Source organism: Oryza glaberrima, chromosome 11 (genome assembly GCF_000147395.1).
Source record: "Oryza glaberrima chromosome 11, OglaRS2, whole genome shotgun sequence".
NCBI lineage: Eukaryota > Viridiplantae > Streptophyta > Magnoliopsida > Poales > Poaceae > Oryza > Oryza glaberrima.
The window spans coordinates 7,344,792-7,368,965 of NC_068336.1; the positions used below are offsets into that span (position 1 = coordinate 7,344,792).

General features: G+C 44.6%; 4 protein-coding genes across 4 annotated transcripts; all 4 read right to left on the reverse strand.

Moving 5' to 3' along the window:
• Positions 1-4,671: 4,671 nt before the first annotated feature.
• Positions 4,672-6,251, reverse strand: LOC127755235 (putative clathrin assembly protein At1g33340). The gene has a single exon (XM_052280893.1). The coding sequence runs from the start codon at positions 6,020-6,022 to the stop codon at positions 4,796-4,798; it is 1,227 nt and encodes a 408-aa protein (XP_052136853.1). The 5' UTR covers positions 6,023-6,251; the 3' UTR covers positions 4,672-4,795.
• Positions 6,252-10,198: 3,947 nt separating this feature from the next.
• LOC127754418 (PHD finger protein ALFIN-LIKE 8) lies at positions 10,199-17,622 on the reverse strand. Its single transcript, XM_052279935.1, has 5 exons — positions 17,450-17,622; positions 17,231-17,263; positions 15,859-16,087; positions 10,925-11,051; positions 10,199-10,834 (listed from the first exon to the last, which is right to left on the reverse strand). The coding sequence occupies exons 1-5, from the start codon at positions 17,538-17,540 to the stop codon at positions 10,550-10,552; spliced, it is 765 nt and encodes a 254-aa protein (XP_052135895.1). The 5' UTR covers positions 17,541-17,622; the 3' UTR covers positions 10,199-10,549.
• A 1,538-nt stretch (positions 17,623-19,160) lies between these two features.
• On the reverse strand, positions 19,161-21,952 carry LOC127755955 (protein FAR1-RELATED SEQUENCE 5-like). Its single transcript, XM_052281561.1, has 3 exons — positions 19,962-21,952; positions 19,646-19,779; positions 19,161-19,560 (listed from the first exon to the last, which is right to left on the reverse strand). The coding sequence occupies exon 1, from the start codon at positions 21,817-21,819 to the stop codon at positions 19,966-19,968; it is 1,854 nt and encodes a 617-aa protein (XP_052137521.1). The 5' UTR covers positions 21,820-21,952; the 3' UTR covers positions 19,161-19,560; positions 19,646-19,779; positions 19,962-19,965.
• Positions 21,953-22,431: 479 nt separating this feature from the next.
• Positions 22,432-23,530, reverse strand: LOC127755956 (uncharacterized). Its single transcript, XM_052281562.1, has 3 exons — positions 23,285-23,530; positions 22,959-23,199; positions 22,432-22,843 (listed from the first exon to the last, which is right to left on the reverse strand). Exons 1-3 carry the CDS (start codon positions 23,399-23,401, stop codon positions 22,617-22,619), a joined length of 585 nt encoding a protein of 194 aa, XP_052137522.1. The 5' UTR covers positions 23,402-23,530; the 3' UTR covers positions 22,432-22,616.
• Between the last annotated feature and the right edge of the window lie 644 nt (positions 23,531-24,174).

Consider the following 24,174-nt stretch of genomic DNA (forward strand, 5'->3'; position numbering starts at 1 on the left):
ACTTCCTTCAACATATGACAATTATCTTCTTAAGCACATAGTATTGATTGGATATTCAGATCATCTGTGCATTCCTTCTGCTCTCCCGAAAATTTTAAAAAAAAAGAAAAAGAAACTGCTACACTTTCATGAAAATCGCCCCCAATGGTTTGATAGAGCATGTACAATCGGTGTCCCTAGGTCATTCCCCTGGCTCACATCGTTTGGCTCCGTTGCTTTTTGAGCCGACGTCATCACCCAGCAGGGGCGTGCGGTGCGATGAGGGGACACGCCCCTTGCTCACTTTTTAGCTGAGCCACGGAGCTGAGCTCTGCGTTGGGCACGCAGTAGCTTGTGGACACCGTTTCGATCCCAAAAATTTCCCCTTCCACCCTCGCCTCCTCCACCACTCTCCCCTCCCCCTTGGTGTCGTCATGCTCATATTCTCTCCGCCTCCCCTTCTAGCTGGCAAGGTGGTGGAGGAGGCATCGGCGGCCCCCGCGAAGATCCGCGACAACGACGACCTAGGGACGATACGGCCGTCTGGATCTAGCCTCCCGACCAGCCACGGAGGGAGAGAGAGGTGGCGATGGTGGCCCTCCCCATCGCCCTCGCGGCCGCCGGCGACGGGAGAGAGAGAGGCAGTAGAAGAGGAAAACAAGTAAACAACACATGTGGCTTTGTGGGTTGGAGTATCTTCACATGGTTGCTTGCGATTTTGAAGAACCCAACTGCGAGTATCCTCCATTGGAAGATGGATATCCCATAGAGTGGCTCCGGTTAGTGAGGGCACCCATGAAGTGGCTTTGGTTGTAGTGTTGTGCATGCCCTTAAGGGCATATTCAGAATTCATGAACTTTACATGATTTTCACAGGAAACAACTCAATCCATTCAACATTTACACGAAATTCCTCCAGACCAAATAGGCCCTGAGAGTTTCAGCAAGATAGTGAACTTGTCTCCTGCTTAATACATAACACTAATTTTAGCATCAGGATTATCATCAATGGCGTTCCTAGAGTATACTACCCTGGGTAGGACCCCGGTAGAATTTTAATTTTTAGTTTTTTTAACCTATATTAACTATATTATTAGTTCAAAATCGTTGTATTATATGTACTGTGTTATTATATATATAGAACCTTGGGTAAATTTTGTTCGGGTTCGCCACTGATTATCATCCAAATTCCTGTAGGATGGAGCCTAGCTAGTGAAGGCCGAATCATAGTCTGCCGGGCCTAGGCTATATCAGTCAAGCCTATCTAGTCTAATTTTGGCCCACTCCTGACTATTGCCCTCCGGCCCTCTTCTTCTTCCCCAAACATCAGAAGGCTACCAATTTGTGCAAGCTAGCTCATTAATTAGCTTGCAAACTGACTTACTGACTAATTAGCTCACTGATTAGGAAAATTCACAAAAAAAATGTGATTTTCCATGTACCGTAATGCTAATGTAAACTTGTGATGTTATGCCAAAAATCGTGCGTCCAAATATTCAGTTTGTTAATCAAACTATCATGGTGAGACGGAACAAAAGAATATGTACATTTACTACTACACACATCGTTTTCCCGTGCGGTTAATTTGGATTTTCACGTACGGAGCTTCGGCCCGTCTGGAGCAATTCATCTGCGAAAATCACCATTTTTGCGTGCGGGTGGCGTAACCGCACGCGAAAATCCGATTTTCGCGTGCGGTGCTTATGTCACCCACACGCAAAAACAAAAAATCGAAAAAAAAATTTCAGAAAAAAACAGAAAACCCTAGATCAGGTTGTCGCCACTGCTCCCGCCTCATTGTCGGCGTCGCCACTCCCGCCTCGTCATCGTCATCGTCGTTGGCGGCGCTGCCTCCCGCCGGCCTCCTGTGCCGGATCCGTGGCGGTGGGAGGGCGGCCAGCCACCGGATCCAGGCAGGGACGGCCACTGCCACTGGATCCGTGCGGGGACGGCCGCGGGCCGCCCGTCGTCGCCCGCGCGCCGCCGGATCGCCGTCGCCGCCAGGAGAGGGAGGGAAGGAGCCGCGGCCGCCCGTTGTCGCTCGCCCGCGCCCGCCGGATCCGCCGCCCGCGCGCTCTTGTCGCCGCCGGGGAGGAGACAAGGGGAGGATCCGCGGGCCGCCCATCTTGCCTGCACCCGCTGCCGCCTCCCCATGTCCGCCCGCCGCCGCCGAGCTCACCACCGTCCCGCCTATGGAGAAGGAGGCAGAAGAAGAAGGTGAGAGAGAGGAAAATGAGTGGAGAAGGAAGGTGAGAAGATAAGGGAGAGAGAGAGGAGAGAAGGGGACGGGGGGAGAGAGAGAAGGAAGTTAAATATTTTGAATAGGATGGGAGGGAAGGCTATTTTTCCGTGCGGGTGGATTAGGAGGCCCGTATGCGAAAATAGGGTTATTTTCGCGTGTTGGCCTGTTAAGTGACCCGCACACAAAAATTGATTTTCGTGTGCGGGCAATGACCCTGCTTCGCTCCCCCATTTTTCCGTGCAGTCTAACTTACGGACCGCATGGAAACAAAATAGGGTGGCGTCCAGGAAAATCAATCTTGTAGTAGTGATTATATACACTAGCTAAAATACCCATACATTGCAATGAAATTTTAAAAAGAGAACACCACGGTTTGCTATAAATCCCCAAGAATTATAATAAAATTATTCCCGTTGTAATCGATCCTTATACCTGTGACGGGCCATTTCTTTGAGCATTCGTGACTAGATATTTTGGCCCGTCGTAGATAGACCGTTATAGATGGGCCGATCCAGCGTAGTGGTCCGTAAAGGAGTACACAATCACTATTTGAGGGTCCCACATGCATGGGCTTTATTTGGATCCTCTGGGCTAATAATTAGCCCTCCGGAATCTTGCTATTTAGGAGTATTAAACTTAGATTACTGATAAAACACATTCCATAACCCATGGGCTAATTAGCGAGGCGAATCTAACGATGTATATTAATCCATTATTAGCCGATAATTACTGTAGTGTCACTGTAGCAAAACAATGATTAATTAGGCTCATTAGATTCGTCTCACAAATTAGCCTAAGGGTTATGGAATAGATTTTGTCAGTAGTCTATATTTAATACTCTAAATAACAAGATTTTGGAGGGTTAATTATTAGCCCTCCAGGTCCAAACAGTGCCATGGTAATAGTGGAACCCTCAAATCACCAATTCACCATTCACTAATACTATAACCATTGCGGCCTTTTAAAGGAGCATATAGTATAGGCATTTTAAAGGCTCCCTTTTTAAAATGCAAGATACCTACAGATGGCAAGTTACTCTAAACAGTTCAAACACATATGGCACATCACTCATTATTAATTACAACTTATAACCATTAAACTATACAACTAGAAGAGTAGAATTAGTGTGCCACAAAGCTGAAGTTGAAATTTGGATTTAGTCATAATTAATCAAGCAAAGAAGGCAATAATGGGGAAAGAGATTTCATCCCTTTGAGTGGATATCCCCTCGTTTCGTGTATACCACCTGAATAGTCATAAAAAAATTTAAAAAAATTTGGTAAGGTAGATTAATATGAAATATATCACTTCACAAACATGCAGGTTAAAATTCAACTTCAACAAGTTGTAACAAAAATTACAAACATAAGGGCCTATTCGGTTCACAGGATTTCCAAAACACAGGAATAGGAAAAACGTAGGAATAATGTAGGAATGCACGTGCAAAACAATGGATTGGAACACAGGAATTTTTCCTACACTGAGTTAAACAAAAGAGGTTGGAGTGGATGTTTTCATTCCTATGGAATTAGTACATTTTGGAGGATTTTTGGAGAATTGGCATAGTGTTCCTATGGAAAATTTTCCTTTGAATCCTACAAACCGAATGCATGAATAGTGCTTATTCCAAAGGAATTGAGATTTCCTTTAAGAATCCTTCAAAACGAATAAGGCCTAATTGTGAATGTACGATAACTATTTTTAGTTTATTTTGTTCTTCTTGTTGCAACTTGTAGAAGTTTAATTTGATCTTACATGTTTGTGGAGTGATATATTTCATTTCAATCCATGTTGTTAATTTTTTTCATTTTTTTTGATAACGGTAGGACATCCTCTTAAGTAATGAAAATCCATATCCGCATTAATGTGCAGGTGCAAAACGCTGCAAGGCCTAGCAATCTACCTCCCTCTCTCCATCATGGATATATAGAGTTGAAGACGACTCGTATGACAAATAGCTTCGCCTTTTTTCATACTATATATCATTCCATACAAAATCTCTGTCATTCACGTGAAGCCCTTAGTTTTGTAACATTTATAGTAATCTCAATCAAATAGAAGTATTAGGACAAACAGGCAATTCAAATTAAGTTACATTGTTCCAATATTCAATCACTATATGGTCTAAAACTAATAGGGTTACAATGCTCACCATTTATAACTATATGGTATAAAAAGAATGTATAATCACTATATGGGAAATCAAAATTAACATGGTGGCAAAGGAAAACACACAAAATTAACAAGCTTCCTTTGAAACAACAAATTTAAAGCAATCAAACAAAAAGAAGCTATATACCAGGAGATAAGACCAAAACCAAAAGGGAGAAAAGGGGGCAGAACAAATAATGAGTAATTAATTAATTATTAGCTTCTTGTCAGCTGAATCAAGACACAAAATCCCCCAAAACAATTGCATGAAATCCTTGCACACAAGAGATAGAGAAAAGCTAGACAGAGAAAGAGAGAGGAAAATTAATTAAGAAGCAATATAATCCTGCCCTCAAAATTAATATACTCCCAAACATGTTGCATTTCATGACGATGATCAGCTTCTACAAACTAGCAAAGCTAGCTATAGATAGCTACTCTGCACGCCCTGCAACGAATGGTCGCCGCTGCCGCCGCCGTCGCCGTCGCCGTCGTCGAACTCCACCCACACCGTGCTGATCGTCGTCTCCAGCTTGGTGGCAAACGGTTGGGGATGGCTCGCCTCCTGCGCCGCCACCCCCGCCGCCTCTTCGGTGGTGGCGGCGCCGCCGTCGTCGTCGTCTTCGTCGTCGATGACCGGCGGCGGCATGACGAGCTCCATTGCCGACGTGACGACCCTGACGACGGGGTAGTCGAGGCTCTTGCTGCTGACATTGCTGCTCTTCTTGCACTTGTGGTAGAACTCCTTGAGCTCCGGCGTCTGGGCGCGCGCCTTCTTGAGGATCTCGTGGGCCGACGACGACGCCCTCGACGCCTTGCCGCCGCCGCCGGCGGCGGCGAGAGAACGGAGGAGCGCGTCGAGGCCGTCCTTGAAGGCGTCGTAGACCTTGAAGCTCTCGCGGAGCACAATGCCGAAGGCCGACCGGGCGGCGGCGCTCGTCGCGCTCGTGTTGTTGTCGGGGAGGAGCTGGATGGCGAGGTCGAGCAGCCTCTGGCTCATGGCCAGCTTGAAGACGAGCGGCGCCTCCGCGGCGGCGGCGCCCGCGGCGTGGTCGTCGCCGCCGTCGTGCGGCGGAGGACGCGGCCGGGCGGGCTCCAGGTTGCCGGCCTGGTTGATGGCCCATTGCATCCGCTCCTCGAGGTAGGCCGAGTAGCCATGGAGGAAGGAGCAGGTGCCCGTGGCGGTGGCGTACTCGCCGCCGCCGCCGCCGCCGCCGGCGGCGTGAGGCGAGCAGCTGCACCGTGGCGCGTCGATGCGGAGGTCGCGGGACGCCCAGAGGCCGCGGAGGTCCTGCTCGAAGTACCGGTCGCCGGCGCGGAGGAGGCGGTGGACGAGCAGCAGCGACCGGAGCGCGGCGGCCGGCGGCGCGCGCGCCGCCTCCAGCCTCGCCGTGATCCGCCGCGACAGGAACGTGATCGCGCCGGGCGCGTTCGACACCAGGAACAGTATCTCATGCACGTGCCTCTCATCATCCCCGCCGCCGCCGCCGGCGGTGCACCGCTCCACCGCCGCCTCGATGTCGGCGAGGAGCGCCCGGTCCGGCACCGGCGCCGCCGCCGCCGTGGGCATCGCCGCCGATGAGGCCTTGCTGTTGCTGTGGTCCATGAGTGACCCGAGTGCTGCCCAAATCTTGCCCTTGAACACCTTCATGTCTTATAAGCCCTCATGAGGAGGTGAGCTTGAGAGAGAGTGAGGGAGGAGGGGACAAGAGAGAGATGGTGCATGAGAGTTATAGCACAAGCATGCACTCACTGCCAGGTGGGGCCCACACAGTAGTTGAGGAACTAGCTGATAAAAGAGACCTGAAAGATCTGCATGTATATGGACATGGTCAGAGACATGATCAAAGAAATTCTTTTGGATGGATTTTAAGTGTATGACTTGGAGAAAAGGAGTGTAGCAAGAGGAAAGCTACACCCCACTGGCCACTACCCCTCTCTCTCTCTGAAATGAATGAAATCTAGAGAGAGATAGAGGAAGGGAAGAAAAATATATTGGGAGGTGTGTATAGCTAGGTCAACTCTTGGGTGGGGGAATCAAATGCCTTTGGAATGAGGTGCCTCATGCATGCTGCATCAAAGGCTTCAACTATTGGCATATGAACAATAGGTTTGACTCAAACAAACCAGTTACTCCCTCCGTATCAAAATATTTGACACTGTTGACTTTTTAGTATGTGTTTGACCATTCGTCTTATTCAAAAAATTTAAGTAATTATTTATTCTTTTCATATCATTTGATTTATTGTTAAATATATTTTCATGTACACATATAGTTTTACATATTTCACAAATTTTTTGAATAAGACGAACGGTTAAACACGTGCTAAAAAGTCAACGGTGTCAAACATTTTAAAACGGAGGGAGTATTTAGTATTGGTATGGATTCCTCCACATCAACATCACACACAAGCAGAGCTTTGGGCTTTTTCTTCTGATGGGGGGGGGGGGGGGGGAATGTAGGGTTTAGGGGGCTAAACAAAGGCAAGCTGGTACAGTTAAGTCCACACTTAAGCCAACAGAAGAAAAGAGTCATACTATATATTCCCCTCTAGAGAATACATACTCTCTCCCCATAAGAATTAAGCTCTGGATATGAATCTAGACATGGGCTATGTCTAGATTCATAAACAAAAGATTATTATTTTTTGGACGAATAGTGTATATATTATCCTAGTTGTACTCACCTCGTGATGGGATAACTATTAGACTAGCTTGCTTTAATTTGCACTCCGATATATATAGATATATATGTGCTTGACAAAGAAATCAATGGAGGATTATGAACTGCTCATGGTGTAGTTATACTTGTGCCGCGTTTGATGTTATTGTTTCAATGCACTTTGTAGGACAAAGTGTGTCACCGGATGTGTCGACGAATCGGATTGCGAAAAGTGTAGGTTGAATAATTTTGATCAAAAGATATTTTTCATAGGGAGAAAATTAGTGGTGTGGGTGATCCCTGGCCATTTGAAACAACCCAACCCCACACATATTCTCTATGTTATATTACTGGTGGCATTAGTGGTTATAGCTAGGAAAATCTACTTTTAAAAAATTACAAAATGTTTTTATAATTGGTATGGGAAGAAAGAGAGAATCATGCGAAAATTATGCCGTTATGCAATTTTATATACAACTTTAAGTACACTTTTCACCAGCCAGATGTCGTCGATCGGAAAATATGGGACTGATTAGAGGAGCTATAGTAAATCCGATAAACTAATTTGTTTATCAATGTCGACATTTTGACACCACTTGCCTCGGTCCACCATTCTTGAATTCTTATTCGCGAAAGGATCGATCACATGGGTTGATAGCAACATCTTTTGGAAATCCTTTCACATATCCCATGAACCAAGCATGCCAAAATTCCACAAAAATTAAGTTTTCAGCTGATCATTTGTTGGTTCCTCTTCTCTGCTAGTGGGACACTGTTCACATGCCATGTCCTGGCATGCACCATGATATTGCCTCCAAAGAACATAAATTCCATGGGAGAGGGAGAGAGAGAGAGCATTTGGAGAAAGTGAAAAGGTGTACTTGACATGACTAAAGGCAAAGGCAGTGCTTCTGTTTGATATAGAAGCACACGGTGGATTTAGAATTTTTATGCTCTTGTGTCCTGGCCTCTGCCTTAGCATGAAAAAAATTCCACACGAAAGTTAATGATTTTAAATAATTCTTTCCAAGGGACCTAAGAACATTCTTCATTTGGTGCAAGCAACACTAAACTGGCATCCTGGTGGTTACAATACTTCAAGTTGATGCTGCTTTGCTACAGCATCAGATTCAAATCCATTAATTAGGAACTTGATTTGTGTGTTAATATATAAACTAATCCTGTCTAAATTCGGGCAAACTATATCGCAACAATTGAAAATAACACGCTGAAACAGAGCAACGGTAAGTATGTGGCATTACATGTACTCTGTATTTAGTTATTTACCTTCGAGTTAGATATATGAAAACAACTGGGGTCAAGTACAAAAGTTACATATATCTTATTAGTGATACTGGTTTGGGTAATTCTCATTAGAATATAACTAACCTACTCAATTTGTTTATTCAATTTAGGGCAATATTTCCTCCATCTGAAAGTGATTATGCTTAAACTATTCACTTATTCTTGTAAAACCTTTTTACAGAAATTCCAAAAAACTTAATATTCATCTGTCGTAACATGTGGAGAAGCATTGCACATGCCATTTTATCATTAACCTATGCTTCATCCTTTTTCCTTGATTTCTTTTTGTGACCTAGTATGTTCTTTGTCATGGTCCACAATTATAAGACTAAGAAATGAACATGTAAAATGTTGGCTCAAGATGACAAAATTAGTAGTAGCCTAACAAGAAATCGTATATAAATTGCAAATATAGAGATGTAGAAAAGCAAGGGTGAAGCACAAATATAGTGCAAATATTCGTGAAAAGCTGTGTCCTACCATTATCATTTAAAAATTTAGGATGAGAATGTGCCTTTCTTACTTCCAAAACAAAGAGAATAAAAAATCTACTTATGAAGAAAATGCAGTCTTTTCTCATGTCTCCTTTTGTAAGCTATTTGAACGAGCGAGAAAAATTACATATGCCAATGAAATTGATGACTAGAAGTCTAGGACTGACCAATGATTTTGGAACAAAATGAAATTTGAATGGAACAAACGTATTAGGGCATGTTTTGGGGGTGGGGGTGGGGAGATGCCATTCGGCTATCTTTATTAATACGAAAATATAGTTACATCGTTCACCAGCACGCTCGTAATAAATTAAGCTGGGCGGTTCATCGACCCATATACACGAAATGTATTAGGGCATGTTTGGTTGCCTGGCTAGACCCATATGCCTTTGTCCTGGATGGGGTTGGCATGGTAAAAGCATTTAGGACGAAACCGGACCGACGACGAAATTTGAGGGACTAAGTCAGATATTCTCCCTACCAATGTATAGGATGAGAATGCTACACTTTTCTTAATTCCGAAACAAACATAAAGAAGAAAAATCAACTGGTTAAAGAGAGTGTCTTGGCATCATGAAGTGGACATGAGGTGAAGTTGCAGTCAACGTGAAAAGGTGATTGCTAGACGCTATCTATCCATCTAGTTTAGAGTGAGGCTACCGTGGCATCTGACCATGATATCTATCCATCCATCCATCCGGTGGCCTAACATAACAGATCGTCTTGCCCCCAAAACCCTGAAACTGTACACAAATCTGCAACACATTGTTGTCGCCAGGATTTGGCACGCCTGGGAAAAAGTGCAGAAAACATGGCAAGAAAGAATCAGAGATAGATAGACTTCGCAAGTCAAAAAAGGCTTGAGAGGTTGGCAGAGTGGAAAATAAAGCTTGATAGGTTGCAATTAGGACAGGGACATGAGAATGAAAACCTTAGGGAAAAAAAAGAAGAAAAAAAAGTAGACCGTGATTGATTGATGCAGATATGCATCTAAACTAACAGGGCATCTGATGCAGTCTACTCTCTTGCCAATCTATATATGTATGTTCCATTTGACAAAAGGTGACCACTACAGAGTCAAACCCAATTTAATTATATGGAGATATATTACATATAAGCAGCCTCAAAAGCAGAGCAAAGTTGATAAATGGAAAGATTAGGAATACTGCAGATAATAAGCCACATGGGGAAACCACAAAGAACAAATTAAATAGACTTTTCGGCATGCAGTATCAATTAAGGCCACTGTAATTTTAGAAGATATCAAAATCAGCATCAGAGCAACTGAGTTTGTAATTTAATGAGTTGACAAAAATCACAACACTACTGCGCCTTTCTGCTAAAATTTTAAGTGGGCAAAATGATATCAATAATGAGGCTGAGAATAAATGACCACAAGCAATTTTTAACAAACTACAAGAGTACATGTTTGACACAAATACACAATTCAAATCTAAAACACTAAAGAGTCCAGTACAGGTGCACTTAGAAGGGCTTGAAGAAGCATAAGCTATTACAGTTAGTTTCTATTACTAACAGAAAATCTAGAATTGATGCCATTGACATACACCAAACAACACATTAAAGACCCTAAAGCTGGTCCTAAACTGAAAACCAACAGCTGAATGCATATCCATTGGGCATTCTATCTCATGAGGGTCTTTACAGCGAGTCAAATTCTTGGTTCTTCAGACATAAGCCATAGAGGGATCCACCATCAAGCTCTGGCTCTCTTGCTACTACTGCTGCAGTTCGGGCACTTGTAGTGCTTGATGTGCTCAGCCTTGGCAGGGGTTATCTTGACACACTTACCGTGGAACCATGTCTCACAAGCATCGCAGCAGATCCAGAACTCATCCTGTCCATAGTTGTCACCACATGCACCACATAATGTGTTTTCGTGATCTTCTTCTTCCTCCTCTTCCTCACCTCCGCTATCATCCTCATCCTTTGGAGGTGGCATCTTTGGACCCCTAGAGTTGGGTTCCGGCTGGCGCGATGGCTGGGGAATGTTTGGTGCCAAAGGACATCATGTTATGAGCTCATTTTCATGCCAAAAGGAACACAGTAATTAAAAGGATTCATTCATTACCTTCGTGCCGGATTTATTGCTCTTGCCACTGGTCTTGGGGGTTTTTTCTTTGCTCTGCTTCTTTGCAGTCCCAGTGACAACCTCATATATGGTTGGAAGGTTGTTAATCATGCTAAAAAGCCGTTTCCTACAACACAATCACACAATGCATTTATATGTAAATTGACGCTCCAAATGGACAGAAGAAAATCCATTATGTTACTTTAAAAACATAAATTAGTTGGAACACCTAAAACCGATTTCAAAATCTTAGAATGCAAAAGCTGCAGCCGGTGTCATAAAAAGAAACATGAATCATGTCATCAAAAGAGCAGAAAACAGAAAAAATAGGAAAACACCATAAATCTTTACACATGAAGGTAACCAAACTAGAATTTCAATCCAGTAGAAATTATAACACTTGAAAACATAAACATATGCAATAAATTCTAGATCATAATTAACAAGAACCTAGTTCGAGAACAGGGTCATGACTCATGAGATGCAGGTTGTAGGTGGCTAAAATGTGGATTGAATTATTAAAGGGAGGTAGTGTTCTAAGCAACACTAGTTAGTGACACAGCCCCTCTATCGTAATCTCTCAAACCAAACCTAACACTGCTGATTTGCACGCTCTCTCACTTACCCCCTCCATCCCCGTCATGTCCAATGAAGCTACAAGTCGGTGGCAACAGCTTCAGTTCCAATAAGCAGCAGCAGCAGTAACAGTGAGAAGAAACAACGGCAGCTAATCAGCCCTCTTCTCTCACCCCTCTCCTGCTCGATCAATAACATAGCAACAAACCAAAATCGTGGGGAACCTGCAATCTGGAGTCATGGCACACAGCTTCAACCCACAGGCCACAACTATGTACTGGAGAAAGTGCTTTTAAACCATAAATTAGTTTGATAGACTACTACTCAATTCCTGCACTGTTGCTATTAGTCACATGTTGAAGCCAATTATCTTATTCTGTTCCCAATGGATGTTTAATTGCTCTCAACAATATATAACTTGGATCTTTTAATCGTGAGACCAATCATAATGCTTCAATAAGAAGATATCATCATGTGGCGCAATCAGTAAAGGTGTACAGTGCATAGTCAAGCAAGACAGTTTCTCCAGCTTCTGCATTAAATAAGTCACTTTCTTTTAGGATTTTATGTCTTGTCTCTTGTATATGTTTAGTTGGTTTTCAACAGACTAGATATTCTAGTTAGTCTGTTAAGTGCGACTAGCTGAACCGGCAGGCTTTAGGTTAATTAATGCTTATCAGCGACATCACCCAAGCCCTGGGGTAGGTCCTTGTCTCCCTGTTCATCATGGCTACCTATTCAGTCCCTTGCCTGTGACAGATACAAGTACCACGTTTCTATTTAACAGGGGACTTGGGGGACTCTTGTGATGTCCATCTCAGAGGAGCCAAATAAGCTGCCTTAGAAAAACATCGCACATTAAATTGAGACAAGGCCCATAAAACATCATATGAACCTCATGGTCAATATAGAAAAAAGTCAAATTGCATGACAGAACATACCAGAAAACCGTTACTTACCATCACTATTGGAAAATACAATAATTAAAAAGTTAAATAAATACAATAATTAATCAACCTTAAGAAAGACTCTACCTAGATGTTGAAACAGGGCCTGGCATTTCGGATGCCAAGTAGGCATAGAGGTGTCTGCTCCCAAGAATTGGTTACGCAGCTTATCCATAATTGTTCGTTGACTTTATTCATGCATCCTAACTTTTACTCTGAAGCACATCTTTAGAACAAACCACACCTTCGTACTGACTGATATCCTAACTAAAGATTGTTATAAGAAAGACGTCTTTTGTCTCAGTTACCTGCAACTTGTTCAAATCACTTCAATTTACACCGAAACAATAAATCCCATTGCATTTGCATACGTGCATATTCCAAATTAAAGATTTGCAGACAAATTGTCTAGATTATTTATGCATTATACAGAATTGAAGTTAGCTTACGCCATTAACCCACATCAGGAACAAAATCTACATGGGACATAGTACCAACATAATACCAATATAATAGGTCAGATGGCATCCAGTACCACTAGTCCACAGTAAAATATATAAACTAAATACAAGTTAAACAAGATTCCAGTGGACAGAAGACTTTAGTTCGTGACTAAATAACTGGCATGGTGTAACTTTACTCGTATTAAAGAAATTGTTTGTGGCCGCGGCAGTAAGGGCCCACAGATATTTATTTCTCACTCCTCAACTTAGTTTAATATTTGTATCTCAACTCCAAACAGGGTAATAATTGTCACTCAAGTCCTCAACTCTCAAAAAAGAGAAATCAATACTGGACTGACGTGTTGTATAAGTAGTATCCAAGGTGGCAGTGGGTCTGTTTGTCATAGAGGGAGAAAGAATAAAAAGGAATTGTCGACCCTAAGGCCACCTCTATTACACATGGGCTCCAAGAATAAAAAGACCAGTCTGGCCCAGTTTTGGGAGTTGAGAGATGAGTTATCTCCAGTTTTGGAGTGTAAGGGTGAAAGTAGAGAAGCAAAGAGTCAAGGGACAAGAAATACACTTTTCCCACATAAAGAGGGTAAAAAAAATTCAAGATCTTTCTTAACGTAATTTGAAATTCTTTCAATTAGTCTTATCGCTAATGCGTGTTTCTAAATTTAAATTCCCACAAATGATACTCTATTGAACATGGGATGGACAACAAGTGAGCAAGAAAGTGATATTCTTTATAAACATACTCTGTCAAATATGAACAACAGCATGATAAAATCACCACCGGCAGGGAAAGAGGCTTGGCTTGTAGCTTGTAAGGGAGGGACTTTAGGGGAAAGAGACTATGGATTATAGAAACCCTTTTGATTAATTCTTCTCTAGTAACAATTAAGAATTAGATCAATCCAATTTTAACTAACTAATGAAGAAGATACCAAACAACCAAATAAATAGGTCTCTAAATAACAAATCCCTTCTAACACTTGTAGGACTATACTGTTCAGGCATAATTAGTACCATAAGTTATTACTGCAGTGTATGACGAGTGCCCTAGCATGCTACACATGGATGGTTAAGGAAAGCATTACCTAAGATAATGTAAAACTACACAACCATGATTCAAAATTCAAACAGGGTATTGAAAAGTAATAAAACGAAACAAGATATAAAAATGCTCAGTTAAATTATGGATCAATAGTACTTTATTGCAGCTATTTACAATTTTTTAAAAATATTTACAGTTGAAATAGTATTATTAATTCAAGGGTTTCATAGACTTTAGTGTTTGCCGATGAAGTTAAGGGCCCTTTTTACTGTTTCAATCTTTGCCGGGCCCAATCACAGCCCAGCCCTACATACCAAAAGATGCATAGAAAGTTAGAAACCACTATTTTCATAATGCGACATAGTATAAACACTATATCTATCTTTACTTCGATAGCACGAATATAGATTGCAATCTATGTCTGAGCCCAAAAACTACATTGCCAACACTTTTAGTATGAAAATAAACTGTGGTAAAAAGCACAGACCATAATTATTCTATGTTAGCGACACAATAATCTTTCCATTTCTTTTTATAAAGTGTGTTTTGGTCAGGAATAGGGAATAAGGTGACAAGGTGATTAACAAACAAAGGAAAAAGGACATGTTATAAATGTCTCGGGTTTACTGCTAAATGATGAAGATAGAGAAGAGTTTGATTGGGCAAAAGGTATAAATCTCCATGCATACCTAATTTTTGTTAAAAATTTTGGAAAGTTATACTCCTAATGTTTCGAATTTGACGGAGTGCCACGGTGCGCCAGGTGTTTCCATTTCCAATTGTATATAGATTATAAATCAGATGACAAATGTGCATAATTGCATCCTGCCCATTTCCCACAAGTCAAGACATAAACTGTGTGAAAATCAAAATCAGAAATAAGTACCCCTCGCAATTTTGTAAATATGCAGGATCGTGATTAAATATCTATATTCACCAGGAAACCATTAACATATACAAGCGACACTTTCTCAAACTGTATTCTCCTCTATGTATCCTGTTATTTTCTTTTCAATACACTGGTACTGAAAAGAATTGAATTACCACTCTGCAGTTTAAACTATAATATTTTAAAATATTTTGCGAGGTATTAGTTTTTCTTATTATACATGATTCCATTAATTTTCATCAGGCAAAACAAAAGAATTTATAAAATTGTAATATAATGTTATCGCGAAAGTAGTTGCATTTCTATTATGACCAAACTAGACATATGCATCTAAATAATCAAAGTTAGACAACACCGCGAACATATACAAGAAGGCCAAATACTTTGGACCAGATATACTATCTATGAATAATAAAATGAAAGAGAGTCAATGATTGCCCTACAACAAAGAGTAGATGGTACGAACATTTTGAGCAATCAAAGTTATAAAAGTTTCACCAGCAAACAAAAACAAGGCCAAGTATTGTGGGTTTTTTATAGTATGTAAGAACAATACAGTGAAAGAGAAAGAAAGAAGCAAAGAGAATCATGCAAAGAATGACTGAACTTAAGTTTGAAAGAAAAACAGAACCCAAGAGATGCCAGAAGTACATCATATTAACATACTGTAAGGGTGCATTTGCTATTCCCTAACAAAATAACAAGTTGATGATTCTACAAGCAATGAAGCCTATGAAATCAACAGGGGAAAATGCTCTTTATGTAGTGCTCTAAGCGGCACAGTGGTTTTAAAAGCATCTGCTCTAAAAATACTCATTCTAACCAAAGTAGTTGAATGTTTTTAACTTCCACAAACCATGAAAAGGAACAACTGCACAAGAGTGGTAGCTTTATTAGTTATTATTCAGTTGTCACATTCCAAGAACAATATATTAAAAATAGGGGACAGAAAACCACATTGAACAACCACAAGCAACTGACAATCAAAATTGTATGCCCCAGAACAACAAATATAGTACCTGGATTCTTTGTCAAACCCGAATCTTGCTCCAAAGTAAAAGGCTACTGCTAGCAGCCAGGTATCACTATGAACCGCAACAAGTGACAGCCAGTCTTTCTCATCCATCCCATCCCGAGCAAAATTAATTCCCAGAGCTGGTTCTGGAAGCTCTGGAGGAACCTCCTCAGCAGGCAAGTTCACTTCCCATGTCTCATTGGGAAGACCATATAAACACAAATTCTCTTTCTCTGCAATGTAAACAATAATTCAGAAGCATATCAATCGTTTTCTGGAAATTTTTTCATGGAAGTTATATAATCGAAATAAATCGTAGCCAAGAAACATTGGTAACGACTGCAACTGTGCCTACAGAAAACTGAACGGAGAAAATAAAAAAAAATTGAATCGAAAAAGGTATGGTTTAAAAATGATTCTATTAACTGCCTGACAAGCAAAAAAAAAAACAAGACTAACAGATCCATATTTCAACAAAACAAGATTAAAACATATTGTTGGCCTATTTCCAGTAAGGGATAATCCCTAATATGGTATATATGAGCAAGTAAGCATTTGCTATCATGCTACAGAATTTAAGACAAGAAAACATATCTTTTCTACCAAATGACAGAAAAAAAAAACAACGAAAGGAATGCTCCAACAGTTGGAAGCCAAGAAATGCAGCGTAAACCAGTGACCGTGTGAGTCTTCTATTATGCTTCATTAACCTTCCTATTAATTTTTTTTTACAATCAGTGTATATTAAAAAAACTATTCCCAATTATACCCCTGGTACGATGGACATATTGGTCATTTTCCACTAGCAGGTCCCAAAACAGTACAAGTACATCACACATCCTTTTCTTGTGAGGAGCGCACTCGTCAACCAATCACAAAAAAACAAGCACTTCAACTTCCTCCTCCTTTCCCTCATATCTCTCTCTCTCTCTCTCTCTCTCTCTCTCTCTCTCACATATCCTACCACCATATCATTTTTTTAGTAGGACAAACTAATCTGCTACTAGTAGATCGAAAGCAAGAACCACAAGACCGACACTAGGAGAATAATTGCAGCGCAGCTTTTCTTCAAAAATGAAGTACTTTTCCCAAAAGGGTAAAAATCCCCAACCAAGAAACACAAATTCCAGCAAAGAAAAAAAAAGCCCCAGCGAGAATCGAAGCATAGAAGCAAAATAGTCCCCCCAAATCAGTGCTGGGAACACTAAAACCCACCCAAAAAAAATCCCATTTCAGCAAAATCAAGCTGAATACCCCAAATCGTCCACAAACCAGCTCAAAAACCACATCTTCCCCGAGCTAAAACATCAAGAAACACACAAATTCGAGCCCCGAGAGCGGCGAATCGGAGGAACTAAACAGGAAGGGAAGCTCACCTGGGTCGCACTGCTGGTAGAACTTCTCCACATCTGCAAAAGAAACAAAAAAAAAATCCAACCAAACCAAAATCAGCCACTCATTCACCACTCATCAGCAACCCAACCGATCAATCAGTACCCCTCCAAAACCCACCCAATTATTCCTTTCAAAAAAGAAAAAGAAAAAGCATCCGCGTGAGAGCTCAAACCGAGAGACCCCTCTTCCCCCCTCCATACCTGTGGTCAGCGCCTTGATCATCCCGGCCCGCCGCGCGCGGAAGTCCCGGAACACGTCCTCCGGCGTGCGGTGCGCCCCGCCTCCGTCCATTCCACCCACCACCACCACCACCCCACCGCCGCTCCCGCCCGCCGCTAGGGTTAGGGTTTTGGAAGAGAGAGAGATAGAGAGAGCGCAAAGCGAAGCACAAAAAAAAAAAGCTTTACTAGTTAGTACAGCGCAAGCGAGAGAGAGAGGAGAAATGGGGCGATTTTTTTAGGCCAAACCGCGGAGAGGTGGGGGACCAGGGCGCGGATTTTGAATCCACCCGAGGGCCCATCTGCAAATTTCCCCCCCGGCCCTTTTTTTTCTCGCGGCGAAATTGCGTTTTGCCCCCTGGAAGAGTGTGTCTCTCTCGGATACACCCCTAGTGGAAAAACGGTCGGGGCGCGCGTCGCGTCGCCCGCTGACACGTGGGGCCCACTGGCCAGTGTGTGCCTGCACACGTCACGTGAACAAATCGGCTATGAATGGGAACAGGGCCTAGTAGGGGGTACAGTAGTGGGGCACAGGCTAATTTTTCAGGGGGAGGACGGATAGCTCTGGATAGGCAGCGCTGTTGCTTTCATGGGATTGGAATGGAACTATGGGATTTGCAAACGAAAAAATAATTTATGAATAAAACCTTTATATTCGTGTTCTATGCGATCAAAAAACAAAGGCTAAAAAAATAAACTTCGGTGGAAAAAAAAAGTTCAAAATCAGCTTTAAATTTAAGGTTGAAAATTTAAATTCTGGTTGATAAGTATAAACATAAGTGAAAAAAGAAGATGCGGCATGTTGCTACTACAAACTTTATCAAGAAACAACAGTATTGCTGAAATATGTATCCAATGATCTAAGCTTGGGATGGATGCTAGTTATGATGTATCATGGTTTGGATACTTGATTCCAGCATTCCATGAAATGCAGGTAGTAGAAGAAAGAAATGCAGTTGTAGTATTTGCACAAGCTTCTTCCGGTCCTATTGTTCAGCTTATGCTTATACTTATACACCAAAATTTGAATTTTAAAACCTAATTTTAGAGTTGATTTTGTAACTTTTATTGTAGTTTATTTTACAGCATTAACATTTGAACCACTACGGACATGTATATAAAAGTTTTATTCATAGATTATTTTTTGGTTGCAAATAAGGCGTGTGCATAAGCGTAATGATGGGATTGTTTGAGTGATGAACTGAAGAAGATAATAACAGCAGCGGCAGATGCAGAGATACCACTGGTTTGAGTAAGCATCCCTTTTGTTGCATGTTTTCAGTTTCTACTGCTGAAAATGGTGATGACATCCAAACAAACAGAATGGACAGACAGATATTTACAAAACACAAATAGTGCTGTGTCATGAGGCTCAAACCTTCAAGCTGTTAGCTGTGAGGGCCAAATGTATACTACACAGTAGCATACCTGCAAGAATACAATTTCTCCAATCATGCAGCCTGCCATGCAGGGCCAAATGTATGCAGCAGCAGATCTTGGTTTCACATGAGTGGATGTTATGGGGGGGTCACTGTTGTCAGTTAAGGGCTGGTTTTTTTGGTAGATGGTGATGGTAGCTGGTGCAGGAAGTGGGGGTCTTGGAGAAGATTGAAAAGATTGGTTGATAGTTGCAATGACAAGACAGAGAGAAAGAGGGGTTCAGCAAAGCAACATAACAGGATGGAGAGACAGGTAGGGCAAATAGGTTAATCATGTTCTTGATTCTGAACAGATGATAATACAAACTACTATCTCCATCCTCATAATATAAAGGATTTTGATAATCAAATCATAAGGGGGTGCACCTCTAAGCTAGGAGATAACAAGAATTCTCTCTCTAATACTTGGCAAGCACGCGCTAGCTAATTGACCCATCTGGACCCTATCTCTGTTCTTCCTGCTGCTCTCTTGTGCGGTTGTGCCCCATGTAGCCCAAGGACCATATGGCAGATGGTCTTGGTTCTTCATTGACAACGAGGCAAACGATAGGAGTTCTGGTACAGTAATAGAGTCTTTTCTCTTCAAATGAAGCTGTGGTTGAGTGGGTGACTAATGGAGGACATAGTGCAGTTATGTTGTTGCTTCCTGTAATTCTGCTCATGCAGAGTGATGATGAATTAGAACATGATATAAATTGATGCATACCATGAAGCGATGACAAAGTCGATACGTCCATACCTCTTAAAATGGCAAAAAACATGTACAATGACAAACTATGCAGTTGCCCTTTTGGCAAAGTGCATCCAGTTCCACATCAGTCCTGATTGGTGACAGCAGCATGTTCATGGACATGATCCTTATAAGTCTGCCACCTAGTGAAAAATAATGTTGAAGTTACAACAAACAAATTATCTCATTTGCATATAACTGATTACTGAAATGTTGACAACACCAAAAGACATGGCACCACATCAGCAGTTTGACACATCAAACTATTCCAGATTTGTCAAGCCGAATAAGACAAAAGATCAGGACATAAGAAGTTGACTAATACCTGATTATTTTAGATGGGCTTCACTTTGAGGCAAAATCTCAGCAAATGCCTTCTGCAAAGCCTCCTTGGCAGTTTTGTAAATCTCCTCAGATGTTGCACCTTCCTCTGCAAATCTGATACCATCACGGCACAAATCATTACACCGCCAAGCCAAAGACCCTTTTGTGTTTGCCGGAACTTGAGATAATATGTTGTTCTTGGCATTTCTTGTCCACCTCTTCAAAATATAATTTTCAGGAAGCACTGGTATGCCAATAGTTGTCAAAACCCTTAGTGCATGCCGGCACAGCACACCAGCAAACTCAAATTTGTGACAACTGCAAGATACGCTCGCACGCGGTTCACTATAAAGAACAGTGTATCTTATATTGGCATTTTCAGATTGTGTTACCTCAAATCTGCTTATGTCCCCACTTTCAACATTCTGCACCAAAAACCCCGATGATTCAATAAGCTCATCCTGAAACAAGTCAAACATAACTTTGGTGTAGAGCTCTGATGCTTGTTTTTCCATTGGATGTGAAGACTTCATTACCGGCTTGCTACTGAAAGTCGCAAAGTCTTCCTGGAGTTCAGTTTGATAATCCCTTGCTATAGCCTTATCAAACTGAAATGCAATATCTCGCAGGGTAGTGGTAGTGATGGAGTTCCTCTGAAAAAACTTGAACATCGTCTCCAACTTCGGGGCATTGATTATCTCACCAAAGAAGCTATCCTTCAGATAGGCAGGCACCCACTGGTGACGGATACTGTATATTGTTTGCAACCACTCGTTCCCGAAAAGATTGTATTTGCTAAGCAACATCCTCCAAGTCGACTCGAACTCATCGATCCTTTCCAATTCAGTTACACATTCCTTCAATTCATCTTTCAGTGTCGAATGCTCCGAATACAAACTGGCCAATTTCTGCTTGCAGATGAAGAAGATGTCCCGTCGGCAAAACCGGTGCCTAACATCACCACCAAAGACCTTCATGGCAGCCATCTCGACATCTCTACTGTAACCGATCGTGAACGACATCGGCTTCTTCCCACCCATGAAAGCAAGCCATGTCTCGAGCAACCACGCGAAGGAATTCTCGCTCTCGTCGGTCATGAGGGCGCAGCCGAACACGATAGCCTGCCTATGATGGTTCATCCCGGTGAACGCCGCGAACGGCACGGCGCGGCGGTTCCTCCTGCAGGTGAGATCGAGCACCACGGCGTCCCCGAACCGTCGGTACAGTGACCTCGCGCGCGCATCCACCCAGATGAAATTGGCAATGCAGCCGCTCCGGTCGATCTGGACGGCGTAGCAGAAGGCCGGATTGTCCAGCTGCAGCTTCCTGAAGTGGTCGAGGAGCCCCTGCGCGACGCCGCCTCCCGGCGCCAGCGCCGCGGCCGCCGCCGCGGCGCCGCCATCCTGTTCGGCCGATGAGGAGTCGTTGGGCTCGGCCGCGTCGGCGGCGGCGGCGTCGGCGGAGGAGGAGGAGGAGGCGAGGGGGTGGGAGTGGAGGAGGACGCAGCGGGAGACGAGCCAGCGGGAGGAAGGGCGGCGGTTGACCTGGAGCATGGCGGGGCAGGCGGCGCGGGCGGAGGCGCGGTTGCGGCGCTTCTTGGAGGCGTCGAGGAGGGTGTCCTTGCGGGAGGGGAGGCCCTGGCGGGTGCACACGAAGCGCCGCATGATGATGGCGTCGTCGATGCGCGACGCGAACGACTTGCTGCTCCGGACGCGGAACCCCGCCCGCGCCGCGTACGTGCAGTAGAACGCCCTCGCCTCCTCCGGCGACGCGAACTCCATCCCCGCCGCCGGCTCCCCCGCGGAGGACGGGCCCGTGACCGCCGCCGCATCCTCGTCGCCCGCGGCGCCCAGCGGCATGACCGCAGTTCGAGGAGGAGGAGGGGAGATTCGTTGCCGGTGAGGGGAGGAGGGCGAGGCGGCGGCGGCCGGCGGCGAGAGGAGAGGAGAATGGGACGCCGGCGAAGTGGGAATGGGGGGCGGAGGAGTGACAAGTGAGAAAGGCTAGAAGCTCATTTCCCAAGGGAATAAGTTCACTTTGGGTCCCTCTATTTGCTCAGTCCGATTTTTGTCCCTAGACCACAAAACGGTACGATCCGTCCTCCAACTTACAAAAATCAGGCAAACGAAGTCTCTCAGCGGTTTTGAAGTCGGTTTTGGCTGACTTGGCGCCTATCTCCATCTCACATGGCATTGACGTGGCGTTTACGTGGCAATTATATCTCGAAAAAATAATAAAATTCGCGGGCCCACCTGTCAGCTACACACAAAAGAATAGTTTAAAAATAACGGGGCCCACGTGGGCCCACATGTCAGCGAAAAAAATAATATGGTGGGGCCCACGTGTGCCCCACATATAATTCCCTTTCCCACTCGGCTCTCGGCTCTCCGGAGTGGCGGAACTCCGCGGGCGCGCCACCCCGCTCCAGCACCAGCACGCGGCCGCCGCCAGGACCGGCCAGCGTCGCGGCGAGCGGGCACCCGCCGTAGGGGAGCCATGGGGGAGCTGGAGCGGGCACCCGCCGTGCTGCCCGTCGTCTTCATCGCGTCCCCCTCGAGGAGGGGACCGACCTCGCCGCCGTCGTCGCGCACGAGGGCGTCATGCAGTGCTGCGGCCATTGGTGGTAGGGCGCCTCGTCGGCGGCGGAGAGTTGGGATCACCCTGATCCCCCGCCTTGCTTGACCTCCATGGACGTGTCCTCGGCGTCCATCATCTCTGTCGTCGTCGTCGCCGCGCCCGACGTGGAGGCCTCCTGGGAATTTGAGGGCACGGGAACCCATGGTACCATGGTCAAGTTGGAGGTCTCGTCCATGGTTAGCTCCTCGAAGAGAGCACGGTGGAGGTCTCGTCCATGGAGGTCTCTCGCCTCTCGCAGCCCGGTGCCTGCAAGATCAAACCATAGTTAATTTGATCTCAGCAACTTCAGGTTGAAACAAATTCGACTCAAATAAGGCGTGGATTTGGGGGCGATTGGATAAGAGGGGAGGGGATGACGTACTCTTGAGGCCGTGGATCCAATCGGGGCTGACGCGGAGAGGGAATTCCGGGCGGAGAGAGCCGAGGAGGAGGTTGCGAGCGGCGTCGTCTGGCTTGTGCAGCACAATCGCCCTCTCCTCGTTCGGCACTGGCACGGCAATCACCAGAACCTCCTCGCTGCACACTTGCACCTCCGCCACCGGCTGCGGCGGCGGTAGCGGCGCGCACAGCTCGGGCACAACGGGCGGAGGCACCTCCTCGTCCTGCACGCACCACGACGCGAGTTCGTTTATGGGATACGCCGGTAGTGTGATTTGGGGGAGATTTGAGTTAAGAGGGAGTACGCACGAGACAATGGATTTCGGTGGCGCGGGAGGAGGCCGGGAATCCGGAAGCGGCGCTGCCGTCGTCCAGCCACAGCTCCGGCGCGTCCTCGACTTTCCTCTTCGCCGCCGCGGGCGCCATGCCCACTGGCACCTGATCACCGAACACCCGCACCTCGTCCGCCCCCAATCCCGCCACCGGCTGCTGTTGCGTTGGCGGCGGCGGCACGCACACGCCGGCCACAACAGGCGGCACCTCCGAAGCCCTCGTGCTAACTGGGTGCCCGCTCGCCGCGACGCTGGTCGGTCCTGGCGGCGGCCGCAAGCTGGTGCTGGAGCGGGGCAGCGCGCCCGGCGGAGTTCCCGCCGCTCCTCTCCCGCCGGCGCCGCTCCGGCGTAGCCGAGAGCCGAGTGTGGGAAAGGGAATGATATGTGGGTCCCACGTGGGCCCCACCATATTATTTGTTGGTCGCTGACATGTGGGCCCACGTGGGCCCCACCATATTATTTGTTGGTCGCTGACATGTGGGCCCACGTGGGCCCCACTATTTCTAAACTATTCTTTTGTGTGCAGCTGACAGGTGGCCCATGGTTTTTATTATTTTTTCGAGATATAATTGCAACGCAAGCGCCACGTCAATAACGTGGGACGAAAATCTAGTCAAACAAGTCACATAGGTGCCACGTCAGCCAAAACTGCCTTCAAAACCGCCGAGGGGCATCGTTTGTCTGATTTTCGTAAGTTAGGGGACGGGTTGTACCCGGTTTTGCGGTCTAGGACGAAAATCGGACTGAGCAGCAAATAGAGGGACCCAAAGTGAACTTATTCCTTTCCCAAGGGCTACTTTGATGGCCGTTTTGGGCCACAAATTGGAGTCCAAAAGGAGTTGGCCAAAATTATACTGGGCTGTTGTT

Excerpts from the sequence above, each read along its gene's own strand:
- LOC127755956 (XM_052281562.1), bottom strand. The coding sequence starts at position 23,401 with ATGGCGCCCGCGGCGGCGAAGAGGAAAGTCGAGGACGCGCCGGAGCTG. Across the intron at positions 23,200-23,284 it reads CCACCGAAATCCATTGTCTC|GACGAGGAGGTGCCTCCGCC; the intron begins GTGCGTACTCCC and ends TGGTGCGTGCAG. Across the intron at positions 22,844-22,958 it reads TTGGATCCACGGCCTCAAGA|GCACCGGGCTGCGAGAGGCG; the intron begins GTACGTCATCCC and ends TTGATCTTGCAG.
- LOC127755235 (XM_052280893.1), bottom strand. The coding sequence starts at position 6,022 with ATGAAGGTGTTCAAGGGCAAGATTTGGGCAGCACTCGGGTCACTCATG.
- LOC127754418 (XM_052279935.1), bottom strand. The coding sequence starts at position 17,540 with ATGGACGGAGGCGGGGCGCACCGCACGCCGGAGGACGTGTTCCGGGAC. Across the intron at positions 16,088-17,230 it reads CTACCAGCAGTGCGACCCAG|AGAAAGAGAATTTGTGTTTA; the intron begins GTGAGCTTCCCT and ends TTTACATTGCAG. Across the intron at positions 11,052-15,858 it reads GGGTTTGACAAAGAATCCAG|GAAACGGCTTTTTAGCATGA; the intron begins GTACTATATTTG and ends ATTGTGTTGTAG.
- LOC127755955 (XM_052281561.1), bottom strand. The coding sequence starts at position 21,819 with ATGCCGCTGGGCGCCGCGGGCGACGAGGATGCGGCGGCGGTCACGGGC.